The sequence below is a fragment of the Miniopterus schreibersii genome (assembly GCF_964146895.1).
Source record: "Miniopterus schreibersii genome assembly, chromosome: 8".
NCBI lineage: Eukaryota > Metazoa > Chordata > Mammalia > Chiroptera > Miniopteridae > Miniopterus > Miniopterus schreibersii.
This window is the reverse complement of record NC_138109.1, coordinates 18,940,937-18,966,628: the sequence shown is the minus strand read 5'-3', so window position 1 is coordinate 18,966,628 and position 25,692 is coordinate 18,940,937. Positions and strand designations below refer to the sequence as shown.

The window sequence follows — 25,692 nt, the reverse complement described above, 5'->3', positions numbered from 1 at the left end:
CCATCTGTTTTCTGCTGGGACCCTGATCAGTGCACCATGTTTCTAGCTTTCCTCTGAACAGCCGTGGAGGTAGATACACAAAGTGTGGACGTCAGTCCCAGGTAGGAGGGTACCGAAGACCTGGGAAGGCACATGGTCTGGCGCGGTCTGTGTGGGCAAGAGTGCCTGGCAGGGCAGTTGGGGGACAGGGCCACAGGGCTCAGGAAGAAGTGGCTTACATCCTGTGTTATGAGATGACCTCCAGGCAGGACATGGGTCTGGAGGGCCAGAAAGTAAGTATTTTAGGTTTTGCCAGCCACACAGTTTCAGTTGCAAGTACTCAACTCTGCCATTATAGCTCAAAAACAGCCATAGATATGTAACAATGAGTGCGGCCATAAAGCTTTGCAAAAACAGACAGTGGGCGGGGAGTTCATAGATCTGCCAACCCCATACATTTTACAACCCATTTATGCACATGCATACTTCATAACAATATTTACATATTCCTAGTTTGTGTCAGCCTCTGTCCTAAGCACTTTGCCTATATCAGTCCATTTAGGCCTCTTAAGAGCCCTGTGTGTCTGGAGGGGGTGCCATCTTCCTTCCCACTGTAAAGATAAAGATCCCTCAGCACAGAGAGCTTACAGAGACAAAAGTTTTCTATTCTGTTCTGTTATAGTCTCTTCTACTTTATTTTGTTATTTAAAATACAACCCACAGACTGAGCTCGTGATGCGTTAATGAATCAGAATCTATGGATTAATTTGAAAAACACTGTCTAGGCAAGCTGGGAGGGAGCTCCTCTTTACTTGGTGGTAAAATGAAGTGAAAATCAGAAGATGGCCTTTGGAATCAGACAGACATGAGTTCAAATTCCAGCTTCACCACTGACTCTCTGGGTAATTCTGGGCAAATCTAGCTCGTTACAACCTTCTCTGTACAAAGCAGTGAAGCGATAATAAAAGCAAGGATTAACTAACCTAAATGATGGGAATAGAAGCCCCTGCCACCCCCCCTCGGCCTCAGTGTGGGTTGGGTCAGGGACTTGCTTCTGATGAACAGAGGATGGGAAAAGGCACATTGTATCTTTACAGTGGAGACACCAAGCAGTCAAGGTGAAGGTCAATAATGGCCACGTTGATATCACAGCCCCCCTTTCTATGATGTCATTGACAAGAGCATCTCACCTCTGTAGTATTCTTCCCCCAATCCCTAACCCTCGGTCTAATCATGAGAAAAGATTAGACAAGCCCAAGTTAAGGGACATTCTAGAAAATGCTTGACCAGTAGTCTTCAAAAGTGTCAAGGTCTTGAGAAAACAAGAGCCTGAGAGATGGACACAGATTGTAGGAGACTCAGTAGACATGATAACTAAATGCAATGAGAACTGCTGGATTGGATCCTGGAACAAAAAAGAGTTAATGAAAAAACTGGGCAAATCTGAATAAAGTTCCACGGAGCTAGTAGACCATAGCAATGTTGATTTCTTAGTTTTGATACATATACCATGGTTATATAAGATGCTAATATTAGGAGAAGCGGGGTGTTCAGGAAATACCTGTACTGTCTGAGCAACCCTATTCTCATTTCAAAATAAAAAGTGTTTTTTAAAAAACCTCCCCAGCTGACAGTAGTGTGCGCCCAGGGCTGAGACAGCCTGCTCTGACCCTTCTCCTTCAGGAATCACAGGGCAGATTTTATCCTGGATCACAGTAACATAGGCTCTGGGCATGTCTTCTGTCACAGTGTTTCTCAAACTTGGGGTCATGTTGGAACCACCTGAGAAGCTTTTAACAGTCCCACTGCTCAGGCCACAGAAGTAACGAGCAAAGGGACCTGGCACCCCCTCCTGCTGCTCTTCCTGCAGGACGGGGATCAGTGGCTGCACCTGCCCTCTGAGCAAGGCATCTGTGGCAGGGAGAAGAATGACCCCACGAAGACATCCACTCCCTAAACCCTGACACCTGTGCGTTACCTCCCCCGGCAAAAGGCACGTTGCAGATGTGATTATGTGGGATGGGAGATTATCCTGGATTATCCAGGTGGGCCTGATGTCATCTCATGGCTCCTTATAAGAGGAGGCAGGAGTGTTAGAGTTAAAGATGGAGATGTGATGACAGATGCAGTGGGACAGAGTCTGAAAGAGATCTGAAGGTGTTATCATGCTGGCTTTGGAGATGAAAAGACCACAAGCCAAGATATGAGGCTGCCACTAGACTCTGGGAGAGGCAAGCAAATGGATTCTCCCCTGCAGCCTCAGAGGGAGTGCAGCCCTGCTGACACTTTGCCCTTGGCCTAGTGATACCCATGTTGGACTTCTGACCCCCAGAATTGCAAGATAATAAATCAGTGTTATTCCAAGCCAAGAAATTTGTAGTGACTTGTTAAAGTGGCCAAAGGAAGCGGACACAGTATCTTTCTCATCCAACTGGTGGTCTGTAACATTTCCTGTGCTATTCTTAATCCATGCTTGTGTTGATAAATAAAGACAAACATTTACCCTGCTGCTAATTGGATTAGTTGGGGCAGGGAGCATGATCTACTGAAGTTTACACTCTTCACTCACTGACTGACTCGCTATGTCACTAATTCACTCATTTGCTCATCAATTAATTCATTTATATATTCTTTTTGTCCATTCACTCATTCACCATTCATTTACACACACACACACACACACACACACACACACACACACACACACACACCCCTCAATAAGTAGCTGTGAGATCCTGGAGCAGTTTGGCTGATTTACTGATGACCAGTGATAAGCAGGGATGGATATGTCTTAGGAAGGAAGGTGGTACTAGAGTGAGGCTTCCGAAATTCCCTGGAAGCCAAACTGGTGGGGAAGGCAGGGTCACAAACAGCCAACTTAGGCTCTTTGGCCCTGACCTGCCAAGCACTGTGACTCAATCAGATGTGACCATGATATTGCAATAAAAATGATAATGCTTTATCATCTTTGGGAGCCCAGAGAGAAAAGTTAACTTGCCTAAGGCCACACAGCAGTGAGTGGCAGAGACAGGCCTCACATTCAAGTCGGTTCGACTCCTGAGACCATGGGTTCAGCCTCTCCTGGTAGTCTGGGAATTCCCTTGGCTGGGGTCAGGGAAAGGGGGAAGCCAGGAAGGAGCAGGCCAAGTACTGCAGGAAAAAGGCAGGCAGAATGGGAATGCGGTGTCTAAATCTTCACACAGGCGGCTCAGGGGAGACTCTTCTCATCTGGTTATCCTCATTCCAGGTGGATCTGGTCAAGTTATGCACAGTTCATAGGATGCCCCGAGTCCAGCAGGTAGACTGACCTGGATGCCCACAGAGCCACTCCAGCCTCTGTGGGTATATGTGGAACCTGAGTCCACTCCCAAGGGCAGAAGCTGACCGGAGCTGGTGGAGGTATCAACATCCAGCCTGATGGACAGGTGGGCAGCTGGACAGGAAAGGGGACAGATGATCGTGCCCAAGACGGGGATCAGCATGGTGGGGGCCACATATGCCTGCTTACCTGCCAGGACATCAGTGATGACACCTCATTCCTCCTGACAGCAGTCATAGCCAGGAGCCCTGTCCCTCAGCTCTCCGAGGCTCAGACGCAGGCCTCCAGGGTGCAGTGCATCTAGAGGGAAAGGCGTTTACCTGATGCAGTTGGCGTGGGTTCCCTGGAGCTCACAGTGAGCTGCACAGGGAAGAGCCTGACCATTTTTTGAGTTTATTGAGTGGCTGCTGGGGAAGAGGGAACATTTGCTCACACTGATTACCAGACTCCACTGGTGCTGTACTGGGGATATATCAACATGAGAAAAGTCCCCCCAAAAGGTACCAGCAGCTGCCATGTGAATGGGGAGCACAGTGAGGGCTGAGGGACCAAGGGGGTGAGGCAGCACTTCTTTGTCTCCATGGGGAACCCAGATGAAACCCAGCGTGGCCTTCAAGGCCCCACCTGCTGTGTCCAGGCTCACCTGCTCACCTGCCTCCTCCTCTGCTTTCCCTACATATGCCCTCCGATTGCACCAGCAAGATCCCATTCACGTGCTCATTCATTCAAGCATCCCTCCTTCCAGTGAGCAATATTTACTGAGCCCTTTCTTGGTGCCAGGCACTCTGCAAGGTGCTAAGGAAAGAACTGAACAAGGAAGAAACAGCTCCTGTCTTCAGGGAGCTCACAACGTGGGGGGTGAGGCAGACCTCCAGCAGTGCTTGGTGAGCCGAGCACTATGGCAGAGAAAGGGCAAGGCATCCAGAGGTACACGAAGAAGCCAACCTCCTGGAGCCAAGGGCTGCAAGGTGACACCTGAAGGGTGAGCAGGAAGTAGCTAGAAAAAGGATGGGTGTGGATCAGAGTAGGCAGGGAGGATTTGGCAAGGAGGTGAGTTCTTGATCTTCCAAGACATTCAAAACAGATCTCGACCAACCCTTTGTCAAGAATGCTGTAGCTGGGATTCATATATAGCTGGGCACTCGACCTAGAAGATCTCTGAAGACCTTCTCAAATAAGATTTTAAGGCTAGCTGGTTTCCTGTCTCCTGATCAGAAATTAGAAAAGATGCCCCACTATTGAAAGCAAGAGAATGTGGTGGGTTCATTCATTCATTCAGAAGCATGTATGTGCTTAACCATCTCCACCAAAGCAGCTCCCTGGAGTAGCTGGCACTCCCGTGGCCTTGGCAGACCTCCTGACCCATGCCTGTGGAACTCTGAAGCCCATCTGCCTGCAGGCCGTCTCCACCCCCACCCTCAGAGCCTGTGCACTCCCTGCTCCCACCAGCTGAGTCTTGCTCTTTCTGAGAATCAGATGGGTTTGTTGCCAACTCTCTTGGTGCCAGTCATACTTGTTATTGTAATTATGTGATTTAAATTAAACATCACATAAACTGATGAAATACGAGTGTGAAAGGAAATATAGTTGCATCTATGGAAACTAAATTGAATGCTTTGGAATGGCTCCATGAAGGGGAAGCTCTAAGAAGATTTGCTTCCTTAACATTAGGTGTGCGTAAGCGAGACAGCTGCACCCACTGAGTCAGCTCCATCGAGACAGGGACCGGCTCTGTCTCGTTCACCGCCACATCCCCAGCACCTAGCACAATGCCTGGCACATCATAGGTGCTCAATAAGTATTTGGACGAGCTGTAACAAAATTGGAAATGGTGAATGATGCATTGTGGGAGTAGCTTATGTAAGAGACAATACAGAGAATGAACCCATGGTTAAAGGAAAGGCCTTGGTCCTGCATTAAATGGATTGGCAAATAAGTGCACATTTAAGTATTTTATATTATAATGAAATATTTAAGCTGCATATGCATAATTTTATTATTCTATACTTAGAAAAAAATTTTTTACCAATCAGCTACATCATCAGAAAGGCTTCTGTGGTAAACATCAATAAAATCTTTCTGTAAAGGGCAAGATCAATATTTTTGGCTTTGTAGGTTATAGTTTCTGTCACAACTACTCAACTCTGCCATTGTAGCATGAAATCAGACAATATGTAAACAAATGAGCATGGTTGTGATCCAATAAAACTTTATTTACAAATAGCCAGCACGCTTCAGATGGCCAACCCGTCCTGTGGAAGCCATTTGTTCTGTGTGCCAGGCGCTGTGCTGCACTGCCGGACACACTGAGAGGAAGATGGTACTGTCCCTGTTCTTACAGAGCGCGCCTTCTAGGCAGGGAGATGGTCAAGTCAAACTATGATCACGATTTGATGTGCCCAGAACAATGGCAGGGGCATGTCCATGGTGCAAAGGGGGCACAGTAGAGGGAACTGCTCCTCCTGTGGGAGTAGAGGGAGGGAGAGATGGAGAAAAGGAGACATTTGTTTAGGTTTATGGGATCAGTGATATTTTCCCAGGTAGTCAGGTGAGGCAACAGGAAAGGGCATTCCAGGTACAGGGAATAGCATATGCGAAGGCACGGAGACATGAACGTAGCTAGAGTTAGGGTGAGTGTCCTTGGAGAGGGAAGGCATTAGAGAGTTTGGACTTGATCCTGGAGCAGTGGGCCTTCACTGCTGGATTTCTGGCAAGGCAGGGACTTGATCGCATGTCCCACAGAGTGTGGAAGAGGAATAGAGGTGGAGGAGAGCTCAGAAGGCTGTTGCTATAGTCCAGGTAAGAAATGATGAGGTGTGATGAGGCAGAGAAGACTTGGCCACAGTTGGCAAGGGGTGAAGGGCAGGGAGGAGTTCAGGAAGATGCCTGGGTTGGGTGACTGGGAGGATGGTGAGGATCAGGGGTCCAGGGAGCACTTGGAGCAGGAATGATTGGGAGGAAGCTTTGGTTCAGAGCAGAGTACACAACCTCAAACACATATGAGTGGGTAGCAAGGAGCTGAATCTTCAGAGGCTGGCTCAGGTCTCTTGGAGCTGTCTGCACAAGTTGGGTGTGCAGGCACTTCTGGGAACGAGAGCCTTGGGCAGCCACAAGGCCTCTTTCCAAAGATGAGGCTAGAGACCGGGGGCCTCCAGCAGCCCATATTCAAAAAATACTTGCTTTCATCCCAGGCATTGACCCAGTTCCTGAAAAATATATACCATCATGGGTTTGTCTTGGGAAAAGGGTTGTTGATCTTGACATAACAAGAACCCTAGGAATTTGGCTAAAGGAAAACAGATATGGAAACCATTTGTGATGAAAGAGTGTCAGGGCTCAGTCAATAAAGGCTCACGTCAGGGATGAGAGGTGGCTTGGATGGCAGGGAGCATGAGTCAGCCTCCAACCAGGGTCTCGGTGCCCTCTGGCCATCACCAAGACACTCCCAGAATGGTGTCCCTGGTTGCATCATGGTGTCCTTTCTATCCCCCAGGGAGGAGTGCAGTGGGCAGGTGGAAGGAAAGAGGGCTTGGGAGAGGGTGACGAGTACCTCCTATATGTCATATTCTCCCTGGCCAGCCTGGGGATGGAGGCTGGTTTATGCTTGGTCCTGGGACATAGAGATGCTTCAACTCTGAATCCGATCCAGGCCGTGTGCATGAATTAGTTAAGAGATAAAGCCAAAAGGAGGCACTCTTGGGAGCACAGAAGCCAGATGCTATATTGACCGAGAGGAGGTGCAGAGAGAAGGGGACATTGCAGTTGAATCCTGTAGGTTACAGGCCAAGCAGGGACTCCCCATAGCTAGGGAACCACAGTGGAGTGGCACCCACTGGCAAATACAGTGCCTTGTACACCGTATATGCTTGGTGAGTGTGTGAATCAATGAATGAATGAATGTCCTCCTAAGGATGTCAGTTTTCAGGAAGGCTGAGATTTACACTGTTACATCTCCTAACAGTCCTCCCCCTCAGTTTACAATTAAGCAACAGTCCCTTGCAGAGTCACTGTTGTCACCTTGTGGAGGTGGCTATCAGCATCCCAACATCCTGGCAGCAGGAGAAGCTTCTCAAGAAGAAATGCTTGCCACGAAGTCTGCTCTGAGCTCTCCTATTACCAAGAGAAGGGCTTAGAGCTTTCTGCAGAGGAATTCAAAGCCACTTTTCCCATAATCAGCTATACGCATTAAAGGGAGTGATTTTTTTGTTAATCCTCCCAAGCCAGCTTCCATTAATGAAGCCCCATTTAACGGAAGTCAATTTACCAAAAAGAAAAAAAATTGAGTGTAATTGCTTAAATACATTTTATGTTGTACCGCAATAGCAATTTCCTGGGTGAACTTGGAATTCCCTAGGCCCCCCATAGTGAAATTAATGTGGACAGGAAGGTTTGAAGGGGAGAATCTCTCTTTGTGTGTCTCTCCTTTAATTATGATTCTGAGAGGGAGCAAAATTAAAGAGGATGCTCGGGGGAGGAGAGAGGGGAACAACAGGAACAGAATGGAATTCAGCCTAAACTGTTCCACTGCCTTTCTTCATGCCCGCATGTTGTGTCGGCTTCATGGAGTGGCTGAGTACATAGGCTCCGAGTGTGATGGCCTGGGTTTGAATCCCACCCCTGCCAATTAATAACTGTGTGATCTTGAGCAATTTGCCTAACCTCTCTGTGCAGCCAGTGGGAAAGGGCATAAAAAGCAAGTGCAAAAGCAGAAAAGCGCAAATAAAGCAGTGTGTGTTCCAGTTCACATAAGGTCTTCTGTTTGGCTGGAGAATGGGTGTGTGTGTGTGTGCGTGTGTGTGTGCGCGCGCACGGGTGCATACTCAGCGAGGGCAGGCAGGTGGGAGTCAGACCAGGAAGGCTTCACTGAGAAAGTGACATTTGATCAAAGGCTTGAAGGAAGTAAGGGGGTGAGCCACTCGGAGGCCTGAGAGAAGAGCCAGGTAGTGGACCGAGGAAATGTCAAGTGCAAAGGCCCTGAGGCAGAAGCAGGCCTGGCCAGTTTTGAATAGCAAGGAGATCTTGTGGCTGGGCATAAAGAATAAAGAAATGAGGAGGGGGGAGACGGGAGGGGAAAGGTACACTGGGTGTTTTACGGCCTGTTGGCCATAGTAAGTTATTTTACTCTGAGGACTGGAAACTCAGAGTAAAATATTGGTTTGTTTTTACTTAGCTCTGTTAAGGTACAATGTACATAAACTAAAATTACCCACTTTAAATGTACAGCTCTCCGAGTTTTGTCAAATACGTGCATAAATTATTGATTTGCTCTTCTGCTTCATCTAGCCTGCTGTTGACTCCGTCTCTCTCGTGTAGTCTTCATTTCTGACTGGTTCTTTTTACCGTTCCTGTGTCCTTTTTAATGCTCGCTATCTCTTTGTTTAGTTCTGAGATCATCCATTCTTCCCCTGAGGTCCTTGAGCATCCTCATAACCATTTTTTTAAACTCTGCATCTGATGTCTTGGTTGCTTCCATTTCATTTCATTCTTTTTGGGGGGAATTTCTCTTGTTCTTCCCTTTGAGGCATATTTCTTTGTCTCCCCACTCTGTCTCTGTGCACTAGGTAGATCTGCTCTGCCTCCCCAACTTGTGATGACTTTATGATGAGGGCGTCTTGTTGAGCTCAGTAGCGCAGTCTCCCAGGTCACCTGAGCCCGCTGCTCCAGGAGTGCTTCCTGTGGGTTATGTGCGCCTTCCCGTTGTAGTTGATTCTTCAATGCTGTTGGCCCTTTTGTAAACCTCGATCACCATGTATGAGTTGTTATGCAGGCAGAGTTGCTCCCAGGAGGGTCTGGTGCCTGCCAAGATCCCCCTTTGGGTGTGCCACTTGTGTGGCTAGTTGGGTCAAGCTCTGGTGTAGTCTGAAGCCCACCACGGGTTGTGTTGTTTCTGGGTCCACTTGGACAGGGTTCTGATACACGTCGATGTCAGACATTGTGTGTAACCAGCCTTGGGCTACCTCCCTGGAACTTCCAGGCTATTCACTGTTTGTGGCTGCATCTGCTGGGCCTGTGTGTGCATGGGAGGGGCCAAGCTGTGTTCAAGTGTCAGTTTCCTCCAGTTTAGAGCTGGGGGCAGATCTATAAAAGGTCTAAGGCTATTCCACCTCCCTCCGAGGTTACCTGGTCTTCCTCCAGAGCCTTCCGAAGAAACACTGTAGAGTGGGCCCAGGCTGGCCGTGTTTGCAGAAGGGGGGCAAGTACTTACTGAGTCTCCGCCAAGAGCTCCTCCAGAAAAAGAGCTTCCCAAAGGTCCCTGCTGGGTGCAGCCAGCAGACCCCTCTGCAGGACTCAAGCACAGCAGAGTGGTGTAGCTAGTAGTTGGAGGACCGGCGGTGCACTCCCCGGGCGGGTGCTGTAGCAGTAGGAGTGCTTGACTCTGGGGAGGCGGCGGCTGGGTCTCTAGCAGACTCTTCTCTCCCAGGCAGACTGAAGCCCCACTGATTTTCACGACCAGATGCTATGTGGGCTTCTCTTCCCGTCTCTGTTGCTCTGGGCTGGGGATCCCCTCATGGCGTCGAGCCCCCACGCTCCTGGTGGGAGGAAGTTTTGACGCACATGGGGGGCAGCCCTTTGCGCGTCTCCGCCCTCTTCCCAGTCTCTGTGCGGCTTCTGTAAATCGTGGTTATAATGCTTCAGTTCAGCCAGCCTTCAGTTGGTTATTCAGGTTGACTGCTCAGTAATTTAGCTGTAAATCTGGTCTGGCGCCGGGTGGAAGTGAGTATGGCTTACTCTACAACCATGTTGGAATTTGTCCATCCCCTGTAACCACCGCCTCATTCAAGATGCAGAACATTTCCATCGCCCAGAAGATTCCCTGTACCCATTCCCCGGCAGTCCCCACCTGTGCCTCACCCCCAGCTCTGGCCACCACAGTCTGCTCTCTCTCACTGTAGGTCAATCCTTTCCAGAGTTGGATATAAATGGAATTGTACAGAGAGAGACACATCGATTGGTAGCCTCCCACAAGCGCCCCAGCCGGGGCCGGGTAACGAACCTGCAACTCAGGTACTTGCCCTTGACTGGGAATCGAACCTGAGACCCTTCGGTGCATGGGCCGACACTCTAACCACTGAGCCACATTGGCCAGGGGGCCCCCAGTTCTTTGATAGATGCCAAGAAAACTCTCAAATGTGCAACATTTAAGTCCAAGGAGGCAGGAGCAGAACAGAGTAAAGATGCATGAGCAGCTCAGGACTCTGCGAGGTTGAGCCTTGGGAATTAACAATGAACAGGTTTCTTGGCAGCAGGTGAAAGTGTGGGAGAAATGGGGGGAGGGGAGGGATGATCCCTGGGGCTTTGCCAGGCTATGCAGTTCAAGCAGATCCCAGGGCCAACTTCTGCTTACATTCTTGATCATTGCTCCCGTCTTGCTCTTGGGACCCCATCACCCTCCCTTCATTCCATTTTGCAATAAACAGCTTTTGGTTCTGAATTATTCAGGTAATTTCTCCCTCTTTTTACTTCCTTTATGTAAATAGCCTCTGAGCTTTGTCATTGAGATAGAATTGAATTTGGCCTGGGGTAAAAAACACAACCCACAATACTGTTTGTGGCTCCTTAGAAAACTTAAATGACTCGGCCTGTAATAAACTACTTTAAATGGAATCTGGTGAAATACTGTAATTGGTTTCTATAATAGCTCTTACCATAACAATATGGGTTATATTCCTGGAGTTTAGTGTGTGTCAGCATTTTCATTATAGTAAAATCTCAGTGTTGCAGGGTGCGAAGCTCGTTGGTTAGTTTTTTTGTTTAGTACCTATTAATGGAGACCTACCATGCTCTTCTCTTTGCTCCTCCAGATCCTCTCCCCTCCCTTATGCATCCTGTTCCATGCCTAGGAAGACTTAACTTATGGGGCTGCATCAATATGCTCCCTTGCTTTCTGGCTCCCAATTGGGCAAGATCAACAGAAGCATCAGCAGGAGATTGGAGGAGGGGAGGGAGGAGAGGGAGTTCCAGGTATTCATTCTTTGCCCCCTCCTGGTGCAATTTGCACAAACTGGCTGTAGTCCTGACTGAAGATCTGGGTCCATGCAGCTGTCTCCTTCAGGGATAACCATCTGCTCTGTGGAAAGTGGTTTCCCTTTGTAAAGAATCCATTAAACTCCTGGGATTTTTCTCATATGACCTTGCCAGCTGTTTCCTGCTGGAATCCTGACACACCTGCTTTGTGCTGAGCATTCTGTTAGTTACTTGGTACAAAGATGAAGAGTAAAAATGCAGAAGAAAATAGCAACTGCCACTTACCAAGAGCTCTCTATTTGCCGGGGACCATGCTAAGGTCTTTCTGTGCATTATTGCATTTAATCCTTGCACCCCTTTGAGGGTGGGGTTATTATTTTATCAAGAACATCACAGAGAGCGTAAGTAATTTTTGTAAGATCACACAGCTGGCCCCTCTAGAGCCCAAGCTCTTTACCACCAGGCCACACGGCCATAGTCGAGGAGTTAGCAGAGGGAGACACGCACCTAAAGTGGATTGTAATTTGAATAAAATACGGTGGCATCACAGAGGAGGGGCAAGGAAAATTATATTGATTGAGCTAATACATGCCAGGTACTGGGCTAGGTTTTTTACCCAGAAGGTGTCTCGCTTACTCCCACGAACTCTTCGGAGGCTGGTGTTATTCTCATGCTCAGAAAGGTTAAGTAACTGCTCTCAGGTCACAGTGGCAGTTAGCGGTGAAACCTGGATTTGAACCAAAATCTCTGTGGCTTCAAAGCCAAGGAGAGAAGGAAAGGCTGCCCTGGGGATGGGGCATCTGAGAGCTTCCCGAAGTCCTCTCGGTGGCGTGTGTGGTGCAGGGGTGCGGGTATGTCCCAGGCAGAAAAGGCAGAGACACAGAACAGGAGACGCATGGAATACCTAGGAGATGGAAGGAGAGTCCTGGCAGCGGGAGCAGACTGGAGCAGAGTGAGGGTGCTGAGGGGAAGCATCCGAGGGCTTGTGCCTGAATAGAGGGGAAGACTGAGCATCTGGCCAGCTAGGAGGCTGTAGGTAGAGGAGAGAAGATGGAGGGGGTTTCCGGGGAGCAGGGACATCAGCAGAGCTAGGAGGGGTGTCAGGGCTCAGGCCGAGTGTGGTGGAGAGGCCAGCGCTGAGCAGAGGCCATTCAAGGAGAGGGCCGGGTGGAAGGTTTGCAAGGCCAGTCTTGTGTAGACGCTGGGGAGTCACGGAAATAACTCTAGGAGGAAAGATCTGATTGAGCTGGAAGTTGGCTCAGGACGGCAGTTGGTCAAGAGGCTGGGGCAGTGGGCAATGACAATTGGAGACCTGGTGTCCCACCCACTGAGCTGATCTGGCTGGGACCCTGAGGAGGCTAACCTAAGGGAGGAGGGGGCAAGCCAGCAGGGCCAGGGAGAGGACCCAGAAGAGACCCAGGGCTCAGTGAGTGACCCCAAAATGGATTCTCACACCTGCGAAGGGCCACACTCCCTTTAGTGTTGCCCAAGCCCTTTGTCCTGACTCCTCGGAGGTTCCAGGGGGCTTCCCAGGGGTAGCCAAACCTCTCCACCTTGGGATGGAGCCCTAGCTTCTGCTGGAGAGCCCGACGTTGGTCATCTCCAGGGGGGCTGACCCTGCATTAGGGGGTCTGGGTCTCTCCTGGGGGTGATGAGGACATCTGCTGAGGGCACTGTGCTAGGAGGGCTGGACCTCTCTCCTGGGGGTGGGGAGACCTCTGCTTGGGAAGCTGGATCTTTGCTCTAGACCTGAAGGACCCACCCCCTCCTGGAGACATCTCAGGGACACCCAGTGGTGGAAAGGGCCAGCCACTTGAGGAGCTACTTCAAGCAGCTCAGGCCCCAGGCTACTGGAGGACACTGGGCCAGCACAGCCTTCCCTCCTTGCTCCAGGCTTGAGCGGAGGCCCTAGCATGCATGGGAAGTGGGGAGACTCCTGGATACCCACTCCCCTATCCCAACCATCTGTGTTCCTCTGACCCTACCACCTTCCTGTCCCCACAGGTTCACCGGAGCCAGCCTCCCAGCCCCTGTCATCAGCAGCAAGAACTGGCTGCGGCTGCACTTCACCTCAGATGGCAACCACCGGCAGCGCGGCTTCAGCGCCCAGTACCAAGGTAGGCAGGCCAGGGCTGCCATGCTTACTCAGTGGGTGGCAGAGGGGCACCTGGGGGAGCTCATCCTGTTCCACACTGGGTCTGGTGTGGCTTCAGGGTACACTCGCCTCTGAGATCCTGTTCTTTTTTATTCTTTAATCCTCACCTGAGGATATGCTTATTGGGTAAGGGAGAGAGAGAGAGAAACATCAATGTGAGAGAGAAACATCGATCAGTTGCCTTCTGTACACCCCCCTACCAGGAATCAAACCTGCAACCTAGGTATGTGCCCTGACTGAGAATCGAACCCGTAGCTTTTTGGTGTACAGGACCACATTCCAACCAACTGAGCCACACCAGCCAGGGCTGAGGTCCTGTTCTTATGTACAGACCCAGAGATCTGCATATCTGCATCGCTACACCTGCCATTGTGGTCCATTGCCAAAGGAAGTGACACTTCTCGAATTGTGTAGGCCAAGCTGCCCCCCTGCGGCCAGGCTAATCATAACAGTTAATGTACTAGACACTTGAAAAGCATCATCACATTTAATCCTGGTCATCACCCTGAGAGGTAAATACTGTCATTATTCCCATTTTATGGACAAGGAAACTGAGGCACAGAGAAATTAAGCCAGTTTCCCAAGGCCACCGGAACTGCCTTTTAAATCTAGAGTTCATCCTCTTAACCACTAGAGGTTAGCCTGTCCCAGTGTAAATGGGAGAACAGCCACATTTCAACTCTCTTTCATTTACTGCAGAACACAGTGTATTACAAACATAGGCAAAATAGTTCAGGGAGCACTGTGTTTTAGAGGCTCAAATCTGAGAAGAGCTGTCCAGTGGCAAGAGGTCAAGAGAACAGACCAGGAATGGCAGGTGGAAATTGCAAGTGAGCACAGTTCTGCTCCAGTCATGAAGACTTTCCTAACCCCAAGAACTACTGATAGAAAGGAATGGGTTGGAGCTCTCCACCACCCGAGGGGATGCAAACTGCAAGGGATGGATGGGACGACATTGCTTTTCAACCTCAAGTGTATTCGAAGTACACACAATTTACAGAGCTAAACACCAGCGGTTTGCTTCATAACCTGCTCATTAAGTCTTTAACTGTTACCAATTACAAATTGATGTTGGTTCTAATTGATTCAATAATGAACTTGGATTGCGTACCTATTAAGTATCAGGTCCTGTAGGAGGCTCTGGGGAACAAAAAGAGGAGTAGGCTTACCCTGCGAGTGAGTGACTGAGGGACTGAGGTCTGAGTGACAAGGGACTTAGGGACTGAGTGAGTGAGCGACTGAGTGATGAGGGCCTGAGGACTAGGAACTGAGGGAGTCAGCGAGATAAACCAGCACACACGCAATGACCACACCTTGGGCCTGACAGAAGAGTGCAAGTGAACTGTAATCACTGCCCCCTGCTGGGGGTGTGCTGAGCGGGGAGCCACTAATTCCTAGTGGAGATCTTGGCACCTTGTCCCTCCCAGCCCCACTTCAGCCCCACCTCAGAGGCTCAGAGGCTCAGGCCACAACAGTGCAGCACCCTTCCTACCCCAGATGTGACGCTGGCAGCGCAGAGGCCCCTCCACGACGCCCCCGGCCAGGCTTTCTGGCTGGAAACAGATAAAAGCAGCACTGGAGGCAGAAGCATCACCACGAAAAGCTGAGCCTTTTGTGAGTGGCCTCATTTCCTCAGCCTTGGGTAGCAGTACACCTTTGAAACATTTATAAAATAAACAAGAAACCCCCCTAGTCTGCGGAGTTCCACAAAGCCTGGCTTCGAGAGCCTTCCTGGAGACATTCCCACTGAGGCTGGGCCCCTGTGGGGGTGAGGTGCCTGTCTAGACTCTTCCATGTGTATCCAAAATAGAAAAGCAGAGACGAATGTTGTCATTTCATCTGATTAAACAGGTGCCGGGTGTTTCTCATATTTCAATTTACTCAGGGCCCATTTGTCTTGGTCATCGCTTAGGGTTTGATGCAGACAATAGGCAGTAAGAACCCAGGCCAGGAAGGCTCTAGGGGTTGGGATCACACACGGATTGCACATCCACTGTGTGCCAGGCCCGTATTAGGCACTGTCTGCTCATCACCCCTGTTGAGCTTCCCCACGACACAGTGGCAGATGTGTGTTTTTTTGGTTTTTTGGTTTTTCGTTGTTTTTTTTAAATATATCTTTATTGATTTCTGAGAGAGGAAAGGAGAGGGAGAGAGAGAAACATCAATGATGAGAGAGTCATTGATCAAGCCCGCAACCCGGGCATGTGCCCTGACCAGGAATCTAACCCCTATCGCCTGGATCCCAGGTCAACGCTCAACCGCTGAGCCACGCCCGGCCGGGTCAGGTGTGTTTTTAATTCCCACTTTTCAGCAGAGGAAGCTGAAGCTCAGAGAGGTTGTGTAACTAGCCCAACACACACAGGTCACAGCCTCCAAGTGGCGAAGCTTGATTTTGCAGGCCTACGTGAGTTTCCTGCAAAACCACAGGGCCCCTCTTACAATGCTTTGGGTGTCTTACCTTTCCTATTTGACTGGTGCTTTTAAACTTTGTTTTATTAATCTCACTCCACTGTAAAAAAAATACACTTTCCATCACAACCCAGTATACACACATATCTGTAGAGCCAAAAGGAAAATGTCACTAAGTGGTATTTACCCTGACTCAACGTGAGGCACCCTGGAAATGTCTTCTCCAGTTCTTAATGTTAGTTGCAACCTCTAAAAGAATTTCACAAGTCTGTAGCAGAGAACAACTCGCAGTCTGGAAAACTATTTCACTCATGAGCCTCTTAGAAGTTGGCCCTGTCTTATCCCCTGTCTCCCTCGCCGCGGCCCAGCACAGGTTTGCACATTTGAGTGTGTCAGTGTTTATAAAGGGCTTTCCTCCTCGGTTGCAGGCACTTGGCATTTATTGCTTCATTCGATCCTAACAGCAGCTATGTGAAGTAGGCGCTGCCATCAGCCCCATTGAATAGGTGAGGGATGAGAGTGACAGAGAGGGTGCGTGGCTGGCTCGAGGTCTCGTCCCGGGTGTGTCAGAGCGGTGACTGGGACCCGGCTGGCCGTGTTCACCTGGCTCCGGCATGCTTCTCTACAGAGCCGTGTGCTGATGGTGGGAATAAATGATTCTCCCTGGAATCTTCTTTTTCAAGGCTGGATGTACACAGTGAAAGGGTATACACTAATCATATAGTAATTCAATCAGTGATTCCGTCACGCAGGGCTGCTCAACCTCAGCACTACTGACATTGTGGCCTGGATAATTCTGTTGTGGGGAACTGTCTGTGCATTGTAGTGTGTTTCCAGCATCCTTGGCCTCTACCCACTAGATGCCAGATGCCAGTGGCACCCCCTCCACACACACATACACACACACAGTTGTGACAACCAAAACGTCTGCAGACATTGCCAAATGTCTCCTGTGTGCAAAGTTACCCCTGATTGAGAACCACTGCTCTAAAGGAATAATACTTGGGAACTACCAAAGACCGATCTAGAGTTCCTGCTTGCAGATTCAGTCCAAAAGAGCGGCAAAGACAGGTCTCAGCCAGGGGTCTAGCAGGAGACTGAAGGCACACTGCACAGCTTAAACCGAGGGTTTAGTGAAGGGGGGCCAGTTACAGAGGTCAGGGTGGGATTGAAGGAATCCGTGGGGAGATGAGGCCCCTAGGGACTAAACAACACACCCCTTTACCAGGCTAGGGAAAGGGTCCAGCGAGGGAGTAGCGAGTGCAGGAGGGATCCCCTGGAATCAGTAACCATTGCAGGAGGAGGGAGCCCCAGGAATCAGTATCCAGCTCTCTCCCTCCTCCCTCCCTCATATCAGCTGTGCCTCCCACCTGCCAACCCAACCAGAGGCCAGGAGCAAGGGCCCACGTGCCCTGCTCTGGCCTGATCTGTGCCCTGGGAGTCTAACCTGCTTTACCAGTGGGCTCCCTGTTCTCTGACAGTCCACAGAGGTCAGCCTCGGGGAACCAGAACAGGACAGAGACATTTGAAAAGTGGACCTGGGGAATCATAGCGCAGGATCCGTTTCACCTTTGCTCAGTGTTACGGCATTTGAGTCTCAGTGATGTATGGCATCTCTGAGCTCCTAATTTCCAACTCCTCATTGTATTGATGCGTATAGTATCCCAGAGAAACAAAAAATAAATTCACCAATAACCTACAACATAGCACATTCCATTCCTATCTCGCCCAATCAGAATTTAGGGTTGTTCGTGGCCGTAAACAGTTGTAATGCCACAGGGTATCAGAGGATCTGAGTTCCAGCCTGGCGCTGCCTCCAGCTGCCTGTTGGAAGGTGGGCAGTGTATGTAATTTCACAAGCATTTGCTATGTGACCCTACCACGTGACAGCGTAGAAAGATGATGAACACAGGCAGACCAATGTCTGCTCTCCAGCAGAGCAGGTTAAGTGAAAAGAAGAGCAGACGCCCGTCTATAACTTCTGTGCAGCATGAGAAGAGCTATAATTGAGGCCCCTTAAAGGCCTAGGACCAGAGATAAAGGAGTAATTAGTTTTGCAGGAAGCACTTAAGAAAAGCCATACACACACACACACACACACACACAAAATCCCACAAAAAAGTGGCAATGACTTCAACATGGGTCTCAAAATGATGCCAGACAGACAATAGAAAGATCATTCCAGGTAGAGTGAAGGCACAAAGGCATGAAAGTGCTCAGTCGAGAAAATAATCATGTCTCCAGAGCAGAGATGGGCAAACCGCAGCCCGCAGGCCAGATGCAGCCCTCTGCCATCTAGCTAAGAATAGGTTTTACATTTTTAAACAGTTGAAGACAAAAAGCAAAAGGAGAAGATTTCATGACATGTGAAAATTGTATAAAATGTAAATTTCAGTGACCATAAATACAGGCTTATTGGAGCGTGGCTTCGCTCACTGATTTATGAATTGTCTCTGGCTGCTTTAGCGCTACCTGGGCCGAGCTGAGCAGTTTGCAACCCAGACGGATGGCCCACAGCCTAATATATCTACTTCCAGGCCTTTTACAGAAAACGTTTACTGGGTCAGAACAAAGTCCGCAGCCTAGAGCAGAGGTGAGCAGCGAGGGGCAGCGAGGCCTGAGGCAGAAGGTCAGGTAGGGCTTACGTTGTGCGAAGCTGCAGTAAAGCTGGGCTGGATCCCACGGGTGGTGAGAGGTGTTCAGAAGTTTTAACAAGAGGGGAGATCGGATCACGTCTCCATTTTACAAAGCTCTTGGGCTGCTGTAGAATGAAAACGGGGCCCAGTGAGGAGACTTTGAGATTAGGTGACGTGGACCAGGGGTAGGCCGAAGCAGTGGAGACGGACAGGACGAGACAGAGCAGACGAGCCCTTCCCGCGGTGCACCACGCTGGACTCCTGACTAGTTCGGTTTGGGAGCAAGAGGGGATGGGGAAGGAGGTGGAGGGGTCAGGGATGAATCTTAGGTTCCTGGCTTGAGTGAGTGAAAATGATCATATTAACCAGGAGGATCTTGGGCAGAGGCAGATGGGGGATGAATTTTGCTTGGGACACATTCTTGGGTCGTATTGGGATATCAGGGGTTGAGGGACTCCCTGGTAGGTAGTTGGCTCCTCTGCCAGTCTATAACTCAGAGAAGAAGGACTTGGGGTAGAGAGAGATGCGGAAGGTTCAAGGCAAAATAGAGGCTGGGGCCACCAGTCCTCTCTTAGAACAGGTGTCCTCCCCATGTGTATAACGTGAGAGGAGGGGGCCAAAAGAGTGGGTTTTCAGAGTGGGTCCCTTGGAGGCCAAGGGGTTCTCCCAGCAGCTGTTCTGATAGGGGCAGAATGGGTGGGACTCCAGGTTTCCACCTCAACTTCAACCACTTCCTCGTTGATCTGCTTTGTGTAGCAGGTGTTTACCTAAAGAGTGTTAAAATGACAGTTCCTCTGTCTCACCTTGGGAACCACAGGACTTGAAGGTCCATAAGGTTCCTTCCACTTCTGAAAGACCACGGAGGCTGTGTAATCCTCTCCTCTGCCTCCAGGAACATTTCCAGTCCTTCTCAGTGTTCGTTGCTTTCTTGTTTTTTTCAAGACTGTAAGGAATCAGCATGAGAAGAACTTTTCTTAAATGCCCCCAGTGGCGAGTGATCACTAGAGAGGGACTTTCCTGGCGGGGAGAACAGCACCCCTCGCCATCACCATCCTCCCCATAGAGAGAGAATAATATTCACCCCATGGGGCTACTGGGAATTAAGAGGTCCTGGTGAAATATCTGGGACATGTCACATGCAAGGGAAATGGGACCTTGAAGCCTCAGCCCCACCAGTCATCTTGACTCCCTGTTTTATGGGGAAACCATGTGCAATAAGAGTAAGCTGGCTCCTCCTTGGAGATGTTCCTGTGTCTGCCGCTCTGACCTGAAGTCCCTCCCTTCAGCCAAATCCTAGCCTGGCCCTGCTGTCCCTCTCTCTGTGTCTCTTGTCAGTTCAACGCTGGTGACCAGGAGATGGAAGATATTCTACAGTGAAAGCCATTGGCTCCTCAGCTTTCTGTAATTCCTGTAAACAATTGTCTGCAGAATAAACTTTTCCACTTGCAAACAGTTTGCATTTGCTGAGCTGCTCGAGACTGTTTATAGAAACAAGCTGAAGCTTCTGTTTTTCACTTGAACCTGTGTGCTCTTGCTTGTGACTGATCCGCAGTCTGGACTAGAGCAGAGTGTGCCTCAGGCATCCCGTGGTCCAAGCTGACTCTTGTCCTCTTTTGTTAGCCTGCTGAGTTGCCAAATTCTTGCCAGCCTTATTTCCAGGTTCTGGGTCTCCAGGGACCTTTGCACAAATTGCTGGGGTTGTTGCTGCCTAGCTCAGGAGCCCACAAAGCCAGGCTTCTGAATTCAGTCAAGAGCGAGCCTGAACTGAAAAGTGAGCGTGGACACAGAATGTGGCACTGCTCACCTCACCAGTGAGTAAACCCATTTCTTTTGCCAGGAAATGAACTCAAGACACATACTCTTCTAAAAGTTGAACATTCATCCATTTGGTCATCAGACTATGACCAGAAACCTTCTGTGTGCCTGGCTCTGTGTTAGTCACAGGATACAGACATAGGAGTTCATGGGACAAATTGGTAGGAGAACCAGACAGGATGTTGCGTTGCATTAAGGGTTTCAGTGGTCTGAATGCAGTCTTAAGAGGGCATTGACTTCTCCCTGAGATGTAGACACAGCCCCAGAGAGCAGATAACCTTTGGGTGAGGCCTTGACCGACAAGAGGTAGCCAAGAGGAGAAGAGGGGAAACAGCACTGCAAAGGCAACTGAAACCAATAACTGATGGCCACAGTGACTCCCTGAAACATCTTCCTTTCAGTCCTTTTCTCCACTAACTTCTCAGAAGATGTTTGTGAAGACCACTGTACAGTCCATTTTTAATGGCAAAGCACTATTCTAGAAATTAGAGCAGTCCACTCCCACGCTGCCTCCCATCTACCAGGCCAGGGGCCTTCTCTTCTTTAGGAACTCTGGTAGCCATGAGTTTTGCTGTGGTTAACCAAGAAGTCACACCAGCAGCATCCAAGATGGCACTTCTTACCTCCTAAGCTGGGTTGATGGCTCATTTTTCCACCCTGTTCAAAAAAACCACCCAGCATGTTGCATAACCTGCTACTGAGGAACTTTGCATAAATTTCCTGTCAATAATCCTTCAACACCTGCATTCTTAGCAGTGGTCACTGTCAGAATGTGGAGTGATCTTTTAATGATTTCCACACCAATGTTTTGCTTTTCATTAGCTAGAGCAGTGAATCCAATCCTGGAGTGCACTAAGGCAGAGCACCCAGACCGTGCACCAAGGCAGGGCACCCAGACCGTGCACCAAGGCGGGGCGCCCAGAACGTGCACCAAGGCGGAGCACCCAGACCATGCACCAAGGCAGGAGCGCCCATACCGTGCGCCAAGGCGGGGCGCCCAGACTGCGCCAAGGCAGGGCACCCAGACCGTGTGCCAAGGCAGGGCACCCAGACAAGGCCTTTTCCACAGCAGCTCCGGTAGCAGCCAGTGAGCCTGTGACTCTTCCTTTTCACCCTCCTCTGCGTCATTTGTCCCCGCAGTCTTCCACACAATGACTGTCTGAAGTTTCACCAGATGTTCATTTAGTTGTTTTTTTGTCACTATCAGTCGTCTTAACGTTCTAACTGCTCAGTGGTTTCTTGAATATGTTTCTCAACTTGAATCTTATCACCTCTTCCTTGCAAGAACGTGGCATCATCTTGCATCACAGTAACCTCTCCAACTTTTTCTAAGTCATAAAGCAAAACATCTTAAAGATTTAGAACCTGGCTATCATTTCCAAACCCCACACCATCAGTAGAGCCAGCTTTTTTGTTCCTTCTGTGACACTGGAACCTGGAGCTTGGACCACAGTAACCAGAAAGCCAACATTTATCCCATTCAAAGTGAGAGACTGAGCGCATCTTCAGCAATTACAGCCACAGCCTTGCATTGTTCCTTGGCAATTTCTGGAACTCATAAGTATCCCGAACTTCCCCTTACTGAACTTTTTATGGATTATTCAACTAGGGGGGGTGTGGGATCTTAGTTGAATTCTGTGCCTTCAACTCCTAATTCATCATTCAATGTTTTTCTGCCCTATGATGCAAGGACACTCTTCAAATCTTTGTGATTCCATCAGAAATGATGTTGCTGATTTCTCTGTCTCCATTTGCAGAAATTGTGGCAAAGTGAGCAATCTCTTCAGGGGTTCTAATGGGTTTAGGAGGCTTCCTAAATTCATGGTTACAGTATTGACATGCAACATCACACCTTTCCTGCTTTCCCCTGGGTGAGCACTTTTGCTCATCTTGAAGCTTTCCCTGGCCATCGAACGTTCCAGTGCATAGCGGTGGTGGTGCCACCGCAGCCTCTTCATTCATGTGCTGGCAGCATCCTGGTCAAATCTGGAGTGATTGTTTTATATTTATCCTGTAAGTCAACTGACCCTCATCTTTAGTTGCTTTGAGGCTCCCCGGCTCTGTTTCATGATCACTGTTCTTACCACCGCTGTTCTCCACTGCAAGGGCCTCAGTGTCTGCTAGAAGGTCTGAGCCTGGAAGCATTAGGTCTTAGGCATCTGCACTGAATTTTACATCTGTGGCACAAACCTGAGTGAGATGAGGAGCCAGTGTGCTAGACCTTGGCTTTGTCTAGCGAAGGACTGTGGGTAATGAAAGCATTTCCACAGGGCTGGTGGCCAGGCTGCAAGGCAGGCCCTCTGTGACAAGGGAGGGACAGAATGTGCAGGAGGCACATCCAACATGTTCTCAAAGGGGAGATCAGATTTCAGTTTTTAGACAATCACGCTCTGCAACGTTTTTAAAGTTGGGCTAGAGAGTGAATCAGTGAACAAAATCCAAGCAAAAAAAGATGAGTTTAGGGCAGGAGTGGCTTAGAACATTGAAAGAAGGGACACATAGGAAGAAATTTTTTTAAGGTTGATCGAATTGGATTCGGTGAAGGAATAGGTGTGGGGAGAGGCCAAGGGATGCTCCAGTCAGCAGGACAGCCCAGTGGTGGAGCGAGGGGATGACCCAGGTTAGAGCAGGATCACCCTTGTGGAGGGCAGCCTGAATCCACTGGGAAGGGCAGAAGCTGCAGGTCCCACCACGCGCGATTCCCAGAGCCTTGGAGACAGGTCAGACCTCCCTCTCCTCTCCACTAACAGGCCCCCGTCTCCTGCTAGCCCAGCCCAATAACTCATGCTGCAGACTGCGGAGGCATTTGTATTGCTGGATTCTTCCAGCTAAATGTGTGCCATGTGTCCCGCTAACCTTTACAGCAGCGGGGAAATGTCTTGTAATTAACCAGAATATAAAGGATGAATGGAGCAGCCTGGCAGTCTCCTGTAGTCATTATCATTCGGAGGAGATGGATGTACCTGGTAAGATTTCCATCAACCAGTTAAAGCCAGCACTCTCCTCTGGGGAGCCCTGCCTGTGTTCGCGTACAGTGCGGAAGCCTGTGTACGTGCGAGTTACATTTTGTATGTGAGTAGCGATAGGCACGTGTACACAGTGCACAGGTGTGTTCTCGCGGTTGTGCTGGTTGTGGACATGAGTGTGTGTATATGCCAGTCCTTCTTGGGGAGGGTGAGTAGACAGGAGGGACACAGAAATTGGAAGGATTCTTTCTGGGGTCCCAAGAGGGGAGGAGAGCAGGACCCTCTTCGTAATGTAACCTCGAGACGAGAGGAAGTAGGGCTCCCTCTCACCCACCCCCTCATGTCCACCTGCACCTCACAGTGCCCCTCCAGCAGCTCCAGGAAACCCCAAGCAGCATCTGCCCTGGGAATAGCATCCATGGTGCACTGGCCCCCCTCCCCGTCCCCCTTCTCCAGTGGACACTTCAACCTGAAACAAAGGGATTGGGAAAACTGACTCACCTCCTTCTTGGCTCGGTGCCCTGAATCACCTCCACAGACCAGACCTCACATGGGCCGCACTGGGTGACAGACCCCTTTCCCCACCCCTGCCCAATGCTGGGCCTCAGGGGAAAGGGCTCCAATTGTTCTCACAGCCCGGGGACCACTCTTGCTCTCTTGGGATGATCCAATCAGAGGAATTTTCCCCTGCCGCACTCTATTAGCTAGCCTTGAATAATGCATGCTCCCCCACTAACACCCTCTGCTTAATAATGGTCCATGTTGGTGTTCATTGGAAATTTTCCTGCTGGATACACACGGAGAGTAATGCACATTTGTAAAAAGGGTTTGAGTGGATAGTGGGGACTCTGTGGTAGTAACTGAATTCTTTCAGGCATTCAGCTTCCACAGCAGCTTGGCAGCCACAAGTCCTTGGGGAGCTTTTTGATGTAGGCAGAGCAGGGTGGGCCGGGGGTACTGGGAGATGGCCCCCCGATGCACCTGGTCACTGCGGGCTTAGTTTCAGGATTGGCTTGTCACCGCCAGTGCAGAGCGAGTACCTCAGGTTTCAGGGCCTGCGCCAAGAGGGGAAAGATGCTGAGAAGGTGGGCGGTGTCCCTGGGACTGCTTTGGGGGCAGATCACAAGGAAAGATGCTGAGGTTCAGCCGATTCCTGCCTCTGGGACCTACAGCAAATCATTTTAGCTGCCTTGAACCCTGATTTTATTATCCGTTAAGTAGGGATAATAACTACTGGTCAAGGTTGTTGAGTGTATAGGATTAAATGAAATGACCATTGAGGGCCCACTGTGTGCTGGGCACTATTCTAGGCATTGAGGATATAGCAGTGAACAAAATAGCCCCAAATCCCTGACTTCGTGGAGCTTACATTGCAATGCAGGCGACCAAACTAAGTAAGTGATACAGCATGTGAGAAAGTTAGGCAAATAAAGTGGGGAAGGGGAAGGAGAGCTGGGTTGGAGGGCAGTTTCAAATGGAGCGGTCCGAGAAGGTGTCCATGAGGAAGCCGTGTTTGCACAAATACTTGAAGGGAAAAAGGAGCGAGTCATGAAGATTTCCAGGGGGAGAGCATTCTAGGGAGCTGGCAGGTGGAGGCAGGAACATGCCTGGCATATTGTCGAACAACAGGGAGGCCCTTGGCTGGAGGAGAGTGACTGAGGTCATGGGGAGGGCAGATCGGTCTGTGCGGGCCATTTTAAGGACATTGGCTTTCACTCTAGGAGACATGGGTTGCTGCTGAAGAGTTCTGAGCAGAGATGTAATACAGTCTCACTTATGTTTTAAAAGGATCCCTTTGGCTCCTGTGTTGAGAACAGATTATAACAAGGGCAAGGAGGGAAGATGGGAGGCCATGGCAACAAGGGAGAGAAGCGGTAGAGAGTTGGACCAGGGTAATAGACATGGAAATTGCATTTGGATGTATGTGGAAGGATTTGCTGATGCAGCAGGTGTGGGTGGAAGGAAAGAAGGGAGTCAAGGATACTGATCTAAATAAAGAACTTATAAGGCATGTTGCCCAGGGCCTGGCACAGAGGAAGTGCCTGGTCACAGGTGTTGCTACCATGGCTGGGTATCAGTATGAGTGAGGCTAAGTCACCCTGCATGGGCCAGCTGTGAGGTGCCACAGGGGTCTGGAATTAGATAGATACCCCCAAGCCATATAACCAGAGACAGGATGAAGCCCTTCGAGGCCAATAAAGTGCCCTGGGGAACTGGGGTAGTCAGACCCAAGAAGGTGGATGGATTCAGAGGAGTGGCCTTTGGAATTGTGGAGTTCAAGCTGTCGTACCCTTGCTATATTATTTGGCAGAGTCCTGAAAAGCTGTAGACTGGACTCAGTGATTGGATGAAAACCCAGTTCAATCCATCAGGCCAGCACCTGAGCTAGGCACCGTTCCCCAAAGGCTGCCAGGACCCAGCTTCTCCTGCCCACAGTAGGTCGGCTGG

The 25,692-nt window shown here is 49.7% G+C and overlaps 1 protein-coding gene across 1 annotated transcript in view; it reads left to right on the top strand.

The window, feature by feature from the left end:
• CSMD2 (CUB and Sushi multiple domains 2) overlaps window positions 1-25,692 on the top strand; it is a gene marked incomplete at its 5' end in the record, with an annotated part of 488,286 nt that overhangs the window by 224,569 nt on the left and 238,025 nt on the right. The window contains one exon of the mRNA XM_081146285.1: window positions 13,268-13,380. Coding sequence (XP_081002411.1) covers window positions 13,268-13,380 — 113 coding nt within the window. The remainder of the gene's footprint in view (window positions 1-13,267; window positions 13,381-25,692) is intronic.